At 49.5% G+C, this 11,845-nt stretch overlaps 1 protein-coding gene across 2 annotated transcripts in view; it reads right to left on the minus strand.

The window, feature by feature from the left end:
* EPHB4 (EPH receptor B4) overlaps window positions 1–11,727 on the minus strand; it is a 30,425-nt gene extending 18,698 nt beyond the window's left edge. The window contains exon 1 of one of the 2 annotated variants that reach the window (XM_043559737.1): window positions 11,132–11,727. In XM_043559737.1, the coding sequence (XP_043415672.1) occupies window positions 11,132–11,138 (7 nt within the window). In that variant the 5' untranslated portion in view covers window positions 11,139–11,727. Of the gene's footprint in view, window positions 1–11,081 lie in introns of both variants that reach the window. The other variant, XM_043559738.1, reaches the window with a different exon arrangement.
* Between the last annotated feature and the right edge of the window lie 118 nt (window positions 11,728–11,845).

The raw sequence follows: 11,845 nt of genomic DNA on the forward strand, positions 1-11,845 counted from the left end.
ACACCCACCTCCTCACTCGGAACACACACACCTTTCCCTGCTTCTCACTACACACTCAAATTCTTTCCTCCAAAAGTTATGTCTCTATCTCTTCCTGGGCTCTGTGCTCAACCTCCTTGTGCCCTTGATTGCTCGAATTGTCTCATTTGGTTGGGATCCCTGATGGGGTGGGGGGTGGATGGCCTGAATGGTAAAGAGAGACCCACACAGATGCACAGAGAAATGAGGCAGGGGGGAGTGAGGGCTGATGAGACAGAGGGGTGCAGCTCACTGCAGATTCGAACCCTGTATTTCTGACCCCTGAGAACCAGGCCCCCTCAGCTATAGGGAAGAGAACTCAGATAAGAAAATACCCAGTTGAGGGGTGCCTGGGTAGCTCAGTCCGTCAAGTGTCCAACTTCGGCTCAGGTTATGATCTCATGTTCGTGAGTTCAAGCCCCAAATCGGGCTCTGCGCTGACAGCTCAGAGCCTGGAGCCTGCTTTGGATTCTGTCTCCCTCTCTCTCTTCCCCTCCCCTGTTCACATTCTGTCTCTATGTCTCAAGTATAAATAAATATTAGAGAAAAAAAAACACCCAGTCGATCCCTTATCATAGGGTCCTCAGTCCCCACCCCTCCCATCATGTAAGCCAGTTCCCAATATCTAATGTATACCAGTAAAAGAATGAATAATGGGGCACCTTGCCGGCTCAGTCAGAAGAACCTGCAATTGTTGACCTCCGGGTCGTGAGTTCAAGCCCCACACTGGATGTAGAGATTATTCAAATAAATAAATAAACATAAAAAAACACAAAAAATAAATAAAGGAATCAATAAAATAAAGCTGTTATTAAGCATCTGCTATGTGCCACGCGATCACTGTGCTAGTTTGCAGATTTGTAAAGCAAGGCTCCTGGCCTCAAAGATCTTCTAATGGGGCAGGAATCCCAGTATTTCCCCTTTCCTTGGAGATGATATCTGAGCTTTTCACTCCAATGCTCAGGAGTGTCTATCCTGTGAGTGTGAAGTCATTTCCTCCACCCTCCATCCACCCAGGACTACTTCCTAGCAAAGCTAATTCAGTATCTACTGTATTACATTACGTAAGTGAGCAGCCAAATCACTACCTGGATGGATGCTTGTGGAACAGACCTGAGCAAATCTCGGGTGCTCCTTCCTTCATTATTAGAGTGCTTCACTGCCCTCTCACCCCAAAATTAGGCTGTCACCCCCTGTTCCTTGCCTATGATCATTGCCATGGCAGTACCTGTGTAGAGCATCCCCACCCCAACAGCTGGTCGGGCTTTTAAATTTTTTTTTTAAATTAATTAATTAATTAATTAATTTATTTATTTATTTATTTTTAAACGTTTATTTATATCTGAGACAGAAAGAGACAGAGAATGAACGGGGGAGGGTCAGAGAGAGAGGGAGACACAGAATCTGAAACAGGCTCCAGGCTCTGAGCTGTCAGCACGGAGCCCGACGCGGGGCTCGAACTCACGGACCGCGAGATCATGACCTGAGCCTAAGTCGGACGTTTAACCAACTGAGCCACCCAGGCGCCCCTAAATTTTTTATTTTTTATTTTATTTTATTTTTTTTTAATTTTTTTTTTCAACATTTATTTATTTTTGGGACAGAGAGAGACAGAGCATGGACGGGGGAGGGGCAGAGAGAGAGGGAGACACAGAATCGGAAACAAGCTCCAGGCTCTGAGCCATCAGCCCAGAGCCCGATGCGGGGCTCGAACTCATGGACCGCGAGATCGTGACCTGGCTGAAGTCGGATGCTTAACCGACTGCGCCACCCAGGCGCCCCTAAATTTTTTATTTTTAAGTATATATCTCTATACCCAAAGTGGGGCTTGAACTTACAACTTCAAAATCAAAAGTCACGTGTTCTACCAACTGAGCCACACAGGTGCCCCAGGTTTCCTTTTTGCTACCCACATCATGACAGTTATTTGGCGCAGTGTTGGAGTTAGGACTTTCCCTATATGTAATAAACAACAAATCATCCCTTTCAGTGAAAATTCTAGAAATTGTCATTCCTCCCCCCATATCCCAGTGCCCTTCATAGGGTGCACCTCACCCTGTCAAGTCTAGAGTTAAGTTTAGTGGAAGCCCATGAAGTTTAAGCTTCCGCACCCCTCACCTGACTGCCCCTCCCACTGTCCTGGTTAATGAGTGCCATCAATTTAAACAGTTTTTAAGGTGAATTCCAGCACAAGAATGTTTGAAATAGCCTGAAATCTTACGGCCCTTACACAAAGGGAATTTGGTAGAGGTTTCAACATTGCCAATAATGAGTTGTAAACCTCAGTGAGATCTTTATAAACTTTCAATAATGAAAGAAAAAAAAAGTCAACTGGCCATAATAGAGGGAAGATGGAGACAAAGAGAAATAGAAAGTAGTATTACAGAGTCCTTATCATATGACGAGGTAGCCCCAGTACACAGGTAAGAAAAAGGTAGGACATGAAAGTATTATACAGATGTGTTGGGCAATTATTTACTACACCTAGCCTGTTTTTCTTGATTTGGTAATATTTATGGTAATTGTCATCTTAACTTTTGCTGTGATTTCTACATTTATTTTTTTAAACATTTATATTTGAGACAGAGAGTGTGTGTGCGCGTGCGGGGGAGCAGGAGAGGGTTAGAGAGAGGGGGAGACACAGAATCTGAAGCAGGCTCTAGGCTCTGAGCTGTCAGCACCGAGCCCGATGTGGGGCTCGAACCCACGAACCGTGAGATCATGACCTGAGCCGAAGTCAGACACTTAACCAACTGAGCCACCCAGGCACCCCAACTCAGCAATTATCATTATTCTAAGTTTATTTATTTATTATGAGATAGCAAGTATGTGCACAGGGGAGGGGCAGAGAGAGGGAGAGAATCCTAAGGAGGCTCTGCACTGTCAGTGTAGAGCCCTACTTGGGGCTCGAACCCATGATCCACGAGATCATGACCTGAGCAGAAACCACGAGTCATCATTTAACCGACTGAACCACTCAGGCACCCCTCAACAATTATTTATCGTACTTTTGCTATGGACCAGGACTAGGGACACAAAGTCATCCTTGACAGCCCAGGGGAAGAAACAACCACGAAACTTCAACAGAACCCAGGAAGCTATGTGTGGAGCATAAGTAGTGGCATACAGAGGGTCCTATGGGATCCCAGGGGGAGCACATGTAATCCAACCTGCGGGTTCAAGGTGAACTTTCTGGAGAAGATGATGCTGTCTGACTGGAGTCCTAGAGGAGATTGGGGGAAAGGTTGCTTTAAAGGCAGAAGGGGGCGGCGCCTGGGTGGGTCATTTGTTGAGTGTCTTACTTCAGCTCTGATTGTGATCTCACTGTGGGTTCAGGTCCTGCATCGGGCTCTGTGCTGACGCGTGGAGCCTACTTTGGATCCTCTGTCTCCCTCTCTCTCTGTCCTCCCCCCCTCAAAAATAAATAAACATTAAAAAAAAAAAAAGGCAGAAGAAGAGCAAAAACAAGAGTGTGGACGTAGTGAGATTGTTCCTGTGCTGCCAGAGTTCAGGACACCAGGGTGTAGATTGCTAGGACAGTGACAGTGGATGAGCTGGTGACATGAGCAAGGGCCAGCCTGACATCACAGGACAATCCTGGAGTGCAGGCTTGTCCTGAACACCTGGGGAACCACTGAAGGGTTTGAGACAAAGAGGCAACCCTATCGGATTTGTGTAGAAAGACCCCATGTGTCCAACTTTGGAGAGTAGATTGAAAGGGATCAAGACTGGGGCGCCTGGGTGGCTCAGTCGGTTGGGCATCCGACTTCGGCTCGGGTCATGATCTCGAGGTCTGTGAGTTCGAGCCCCGCGTCAGGCTCTGTGCTGACAGCTCAGAGCCTGGAGCCTGTTTCAGATTCTGTGTCTCCCTCTCTCTCTGACCCTCCCCCATTCATGCTGTCTCTCTCTGTCTCAAAAAATTAATAAATGTTAAAAACAATATATATGAAAGGGATCAAGACTGAAGGCAGAAAAACCACATGTAGGTCTCCAAATGACAGTAAGGGCTTGAAAGGACAGAAGTATGCGCTCACATGTGAGAGCAGGTAGGTCTTGGAGCCTGGCCATGGGAGTGGGGGAGACTGAAATCAAGTATGGTTCAAGTTTCAGACTCTGGCAGCTAGGTAGGAGCCAGGGGATTGCAGCCACCAGGGAGGAAGGTGTGGTCAGGTTGAATTTGAGATCCCTGTGTATCATCCAGAACGCAGGTCCAGCAGTCAACCATACAGGCATTCAGGGGCAGCTTTTTGGCAGGAGATACAGGTTCAGGGGTTACTGGCATATGATGGTGATTGGAGCCTGTGCCCAGTGGGAGGGGGGTTGGAGGAGACTGTAGATTGGAAAGATGGAGGAAAGCCTTACACTTCACTATTTATTTATTTATTTATTTATTTATTTATTTATTTATTTATTTATAAAAGCAAACATTATCATATTTAATTCATCATAAGAACTCTTAGGCGGGATGGGCGTTATTCTGACACCCACTTTATTTTTTCCTTTATTTATTTATTTATTTATTTAAATGTTTTATTTATTTTTAAGACAGAGAGAGACAGAGCATGAACAGGGGAGGGGCAGAGAGAGAGGGAGACACAGAATCTGAAGCAGGCTCCAGGCTCTGAGCTGAGAGCACAGAGCCCTACGTGGGGCTCGAACCCACGAGCTGTGAGATCATGACCTGAGCCAAAGCAGGATGCTCAACCAACTGGGCCACCCAGGCGCCCCTCCTTTATTTATTTTTTAATGGTTATTTATTTTGAGAAAGGGGGAGCGCAAGCAGGAGAGGGACAAAGAAAGAGAGAGAGAAGAGAGAATCCCAAGCACGTTCCGCACTGTCAGCGCAGAGCCATACGTGGGGCTCAAATTCACGAATGAGATCATGACCTGAGCCGAAACCAAAAGTCAGACGCTTAACCGACTGAGCCACCCAGGGTGCCCTTCTGACATCCACTTTAAAGATGAGACGGGCTCAGGTTAAGTGAGCCGTCCAACGTACTTGGCCAGTAGTCAGCAGGTTGGCTGACTCCACTGTGGCACTCAGCATACAGGCTGGCCTTCCAGCCCCACCCCCAAGGACCTGAAGGACACCGATGTCCTTTTCCTCCTCCTTCTCTCAGCCAGGCCAGCCAGAGGGCATCTCCCCCCTTTGCCTTGCCCTTATCTTCTAGGAAGGACTGGCAGAGCTCACACCAGAAGCCAAGGCTACCAGAGGGTAAGAAATTGGTGAGAAGGGAGGGGAAGGAGCTGAAGACTAGAGCTAGAAGGGAGAGGTGGAGGAGGAGTGGTAGCAGGGGAGGAGAGGTATCGGGAGGCTCATTGTCCCAGCTGGGAAGTCTTTTGTTTCCTCTCTTCCCTTGGCAGCCTGACAGGATATGAGGCCAAGCCCCCTCTCCATGCCAGCATCCCCCCACCCACTGAACGTGGCCCTTCCCTTACCATTGTGTCCTTGACAGGAATGGGGGGCAGGGGCATTGGCTCTAGGAGGGAATATAAGTGGCTGGGGGACTAGGCTACTAGGGTCCAGAAGGGACAAGAAGACCCCGGGGGCGAGGGGTGGGGGTGCTGGTTCATGAAGCTTAGCAGAAAAAGCTTTGTGCCTGGGGAGAAGCAGGAAGCCAGGCCCTGGGTGGGGCCAGCACAGAGGGTAGCAGGTCGGGCCAGGGGGAGGTAGGTTGGGCCCCAGAGGAGATGACGCAGGGCTTCAGGCCTTTCCCAGCGCCCCCCCCCCCCCATTCCAGCCTGTGGGCCTGAGAGCTCACCTGAACTGCACTGTCCCCCCCACCCCCTCCATTCCCAAAAGTTGACATCAACCCTGCTAGGGCAGTTGGGATCTGGCAGAGCCCAGGAAACTCAGGTGTCCTGCCCGGGGCCCTCCACGTCCACTTCGCTGGATTCCCTCCCTCCTCGGGATCCAGGGGTCTGGCCTCCCACTCTGGTCCTCCAGGAATCCTGGAATTTCATCCCTCCCCTCCGCTCCCTCCTGGACCATTTTGCTCCATCAGCTGTTCCTGCAGGAAGGGCGCCCGCTCAGCCTCGCCTCTCTTCCCGAGCCTTTTGTTTGCTGGGTCTGCAGGAAATTGCAGGGGCGGTGGCCAAGGGCTCATCTGCCCCTGGGGCCTGGGGGAGGGGGTCCGGATTCACGAGACTTAATCCTGGGGAGCTCACCCCGCGCTGCGGGGTCGGCGGCGGGGGGGCGGGATTGTGGATCGCCAGGGAATTCACATTTAGGGCCTGAACTCTGAGTGGGGCACCTGCGGAGTGGATTAGACGTCCTTGGCCCCGACAGGCAGTCCGGGTGTGTTCGGGGGTGCCCAGAACTGGAGGCTGGACTGACACTGTGAGGTCACTTAATAGGTTGACCGAGGAGCTTGCACCAGGGGCGAAAACCCCAGATATTGAATCCCAGAACCTCGTCCTACACGCCTCGGATGACACCGATCCCAAGCAGTGGGGAAGCAGCAGTCAAGTCACACCAAGCATCTCCGAGAATGAGCTAATGCCTTTCTCCTCAAAAAAAAAAAAAAAAAAAAAAAAAAAAGGTGGGGAGGAGGACCAGCACGTAGCCCCCGAATTCGCGCCTTCCCAGGACGCAACCGCAGACTTAGGCGAGGCGTGGACGCTCTAGCGAGCCGACGCCCTCTCGTTGGTTGCCCTCTCTCTGAGGCCACCCTGGGCGCAGCCATCTTCCCTTCCCAGCAGGCGGGTGGCGCTCGGTGCAGTCACGTGAGGAGCAAGTTTCCCAACCCGTGCAGGCGACTGTCTAGCAGTCTTCTAAAGCGGCAGAGCTACAGTAGCGAAGAAAACAAAAGTTCCTGTTTCGCGGAGCTTGACTTTTTTTGGGGGACTAGGCAGGCAGTGAACAAGATAAACAAATACATGACGTATATTAGATGGTATTAGTGCAATGGAGAAAAAAAATGGGGATGGGATGAAGGGTGTGGTTCAATTTAAATGAGATTGGTGGAGGAGATTTCAAGAAGACGTCAAAATTTGCGTCCAGAACACCAAGGAAGCTCATGCCCTGTGGGCCACAGTGCGTTCTTGGAGGCTGGGGCAAGGAGATGAGGAGAGTGGGGTGGGATGCAGATTGGGTAGGGCTACAGGGGTAGAGTGGCCATGAAATACATAGACCACTCCGGCTCAATTCTGAGCCAAAGGAACACTATTAACATTTACACTAAGGCAATGGGCATAAACTTTGTAGTGGGACTATAGTTGATGAATCATGAGTTAAGGATGTTATCCTAATTATTAAAGCTTTTGTCTTTTACAATGGCAAAAATAGGAAACTATTGGAGAATTATTTTTTATTTTTATTATTATTATTTTTTAGTTTATGTTGAGAGAGAGACTCTCAAGCAGGCTTTGAGCCATCAGAGCAGAGCCCCATGCAGGGCTTGAACTCACAAATCTTAAGATCACGACCTGAGCCCAAACTAGGAGTGGAAGCCTTAACCGACTGAGCCACCCAGGTGTCAGTATTGGAGAGTTTTGAAAACAGAAGCATCACAAACTGATTCTTGCTTTAATAGCATCCTTAAAAAAAAAAAAAATTATTTTTAAGTAATTTCCACACCCAACGTGGGACTCAAACTTACAACCCGGAGATTGAGTCGTGCATTCTACTGACTGAGCTTCCCAGGTGCCCCCTTAACAGCATCCTTCTAACTGCTCTTTTGAGAATAGACTGCAGGAACAAGGGCAGAAACAGGAAACCAGTTAGGGAGGTGTTGCCATAATGCAGGTTAAGAGATGATGGTGGCTTGGAGTAGGGTGATAACATGTGGTTGGACACTGGTAATATTTTAAAAGTAGAGGCAAAAGGAATTGCTGATGGGTTGGATGTGGGATGTGAGAGAAGGCATAACCCCAAGGTTTTTTACCTAAGCAAATGGAAACGTGGGAAGACCATAACAGGAGTAGGTTGTGGGAGGAAGTTTAGGCGTTTGATTTTGGAATATACAGAGTTTGAGCTGCCTGTTTGAAGTCCAAGTGGAGATGTCAGTGTGTTGTTGGACATACAGTGTGGAGCTCAGATCTGGGCTGGAGATACACCCTTGCTACACCATCATAGAGACGGTATTTAAGACATTGAGACTAGAAGTGGTCACTGAGGGAGTGAGTGTAAATGGTGAAAAGAAGTCTGAGGACCGAGCTTCTGGTCTTTGGTGGAGCCTCCAGTCCACAGTGCCTTGTGGCTGTGCCTCCAACATCTAGGAATGCTCCAGAGTTAAGATAAGAGAAGAGGAAGCCAAAGAGACCGAGCAGGAGGAAATGCGTGAGTGTGGTCTCCTAGAAGAAGAGGAAAGTGGTGGAGGAGAAGATGGTTATCAAATGCAGACATACCTCAGAGATAGTACAGGTTTGGTTCTGGACCACTGCAATTAAAGTGAATATCACAAGAAAGCCTGTCAAATGCATTGTTTGGTCCCCAGTGCTCATAAAAGCCATGGGTACACTACACTGTAATCTATTAAGTGTGAAACAGCATTATGTCTAAAATCCATGTACACACCCCAATTAAAAAAGACTTCATTGTTTAAAACTGCTGACCATCTGAGCTTTCGGTGAGTTGCAACCACTGACCACAGATCACCCTAACAAATATAAAAATAATGAAGAAGTTTGAAATACTGCGAGCATTACCGAAACGTGACAGGCATGAAGTGAGCAAATACTATTGGAAAAATGGTGCCAAAAGACTGGCTCCGTGTAGGGCTGTCACAAACCTTCGATGTATAAAAAAAATGCAGTATCTGTGAGGTGCAATAAAGCGAGGGGCAATAAAACGAGGTATGCCCGCATGTCAACTGATGATGGTTTAGTAACATGAGGACTAAGCAGCAACCCTTGGATTGACAGAGTGGAAGTCACAGGTGACTTGATGGGCAGTTTTGTTTTTGCTGAGGGGCAAAAGCCTAAATTTAGTGGGTTTGTTGTTACTATTTTATTACTTTTATTATCTATTTATTTATATTTAATGTTTATTTTTGAGAGAGAGAGAGAGAGACAGAGCACAAGCAGGGGAGGGGCAGAGAGAGAGGGGAAACACAGAATCTGAAGCAGGCTCCAGGCTCTGAGCTGTCAGCACAGAGCCAGACACGGGGCTCAAACTCACGGACTGCGAGATCCTGACCTGAGCCAAAGTCGCATGTCCAACCTACCCAGCCGCCCAGGCGTCCCATCTTCACATTTCTTTTTAAATCCACTAGGGGCGCCTGGGTGGCTGGGTAGGTTGGGCTTCCCACTTTGGCTGAGGTCAGGATCTCTCAGTTTGTGGGTTGGAGCCCACGTCAAGCTCTGTGCTGACAGCTCAGAGCCTGGAGCTGCTTCGGATTCTGTGTCTCCCTCTCTCTCTGCCCCTCCCCTGCTCTCTCTCTCTCAAAAATAAAAAAAATAAAAAAAAAATAAATGTGAGGAGGGATTGGAAACAGCTAGTATAGACAACTTGTTTAAGGAGTTTTGCTATATAGAACAACAAAGAAATGGAGCGATAATGGGGGAGTACAGTGTATTCAAAAAAGATTTTTTTTTCCTTTTAAGACAAGACGGGGAAAAAAAGCATATTTGTATATCTGTGGGAATGAGCCAATGAAAAGAGAAAACAAGATGATGAAATGGGATGTAGTGGCGGGTTGACCTTAGCTGGGAGCATGATCAGTTCATCACTAGTGACAGGAGGAGGGCACAGCGGAGCGTGCTGGTGGATTAGGAGCTTTTAGTCTCTTGGTGGCTTCTGTTTTCTCGCCGAATTGGGAAGTGAGATGGTGCCGAGGAGCTGTACAGGAAGCACAGAGGGCTGAACAGAGAGGGGTGAGGATGTAAGTCCTCTAGGAGTGCAGGAGAGTGACTGGACTCGAGAAATCTCATCTGAATGCTGGGCAGCATGAGGGCACACTTGAGGTTCATGGTCATGAATTTGAGATGAGCTCCCATAGTTGGATGTTTTCTTCAGCCACATTTAGCTGCTTGGGCAGGTTCAAGCTGGGCGGGGAGTTGCATTTACCTGGGCTGTGGTTTTGCCAGGAGGTTAATAAAGTGAGAGAGGGACAAGGGAGAGCTTTTCACTGACCATGAACTTTAAGCTGGATAAGAAGGGAAGTGAGTGGGGGACTGGGAAGAGGGCAGGATCAGTGGATTGGGGTGCAGTGAGGTGGAGGATTGTTGGGGTCAAGGCATGACAAAGACCCTTTCCTTGACCAAACTTCAGTCAGGCTTCTCTGAGCCCTCTTTAGACTTGGCCCCCATCCTTGCTGGGCCTGCCTCGCCTGGCCTAGTTTAGGGAGAATCTTCCCACCCTTGATACTTGATATCTGATCACCCTGGCCTGCCTTCAGCAAGAATCCTAAGTCTGTTTAGCTAGAACCCCACCCCCCCCGCCCCGCTCTTTGTAATTTCCCATCGCTGACTCCCTCGTTCTGCTTGTTGGCTAGAAATGCCCAGCTGCCTTTGCTGTAGAGCCCCAACTCTTTCCCCTATTGTGACAGTTCTGACACCTACTGGAATGGTCCTGAATAAAGTCTTCCTTACCATTTTAACAAGTGTCAGATTAATTTTTTCCCCCCTTAGGAGGCATACCAGAAAAGGTGAATGGAAAGAAGGAGGGCCTGCAGTTATTTACTGGCAAGGACAACGTCTGGGCACAGCCACTGGGTATCGTGGAGCATGAGATCTATGCAGATCTGTGTTCAAGCAACTGCCACGCCTGGATGTTGGAAGTCTCATCAGTACGGTTATTGAAATCATCAAAAATTGCGACAGGATGGTGCTGGAGAGACCCACGAGCCAAACTCTGTTATGGTTAGCAGCGATGACCACTGAAGATGCCACAGTTCAGTTGCTCATGAGACCTCTCCCTGGCAAAGCCAACCTTTGGGCTGCTTTAAGCCCGTTCCTCTAGGGACATGTTGCAGAGAATCTATAGCCAAAGGCCAGTGACCCTAAAAGCACTGTTCATTTCCTGAGGCTCAAATGACCGTGTAGCCACAAAGGACTATGTCAAAGTTTAGCAAGTGATTACCAAAGCTCTCTCAGCTTCAGCTTCCCTAAGAAGTACTTACCTCACAGTGCTTATGCATATATAACGTAGCACGACGTGCAAATAACTTACTGAACATTTCGGCATTGTTTCGAGTGTCGGTCAGTTCATCCAACCCTCTCGCAGCAACCTCATGCAGGCAGGGCTCTATTTAATCCCCGTTTTATAGATGAGGAAACGTTACCAGGTGTTGATGGTACTGTTGATGGTAACTGTAAAGAGTGAGGAGGGGAGGAGGTCCCATCTCCCGGAGGTTCACAAGTCCTGTCATGTCTGTTAGAGGGGACGACACCTTCCAGGGAGACTGGAAGGCGGCAGGAGGACCTTGCGGACCGACGGTGGCCGGCGCAGCCAGGGCTCTCCCGGACCAGCGGCCGATGGCTCCCTCCGATGGCGGACGCGGAGAGCGCAGCCGGTTGGGATGGACCAGGCGTGAGGGGCGGGTCTCCGCGGGGGTGAGGGCTGAGGCCCGTATCCAGAGACATTCCAGGGATTCGAGAGGCCGGAGGAATAGGACTCCGGAAGGCGCCGAGCGACGCGGCCCCGCATTCCCGGCGACGCACCTGGGCCAGGTGTCACATCCCCGCGCACCTGCAGCTGTCTTCCGCCGTCGCCGCACGCCCCTTTCCGTGGTGGCGCCTCCGGGCGTCTCCGCGAGCTCGGAGTGGGCTCCCGCCCGCATAAATTGAGGGGCGACCCAGGGCAGTATCCCAGGCGCGTGTGGAGCAGGAGCCGCGCCGGCCCCCGGAGCCCGAGGGGGGAGGGGCTTCCCCGGGGGCGCGCCCA

Source organism: Prionailurus bengalensis, chromosome E3, assembly GCF_016509475.1.
Source record: "Prionailurus bengalensis isolate Pbe53 chromosome E3, Fcat_Pben_1.1_paternal_pri, whole genome shotgun sequence".
Lineage (NCBI taxonomy): Eukaryota > Metazoa > Chordata > Mammalia > Carnivora > Felidae > Prionailurus > Prionailurus bengalensis.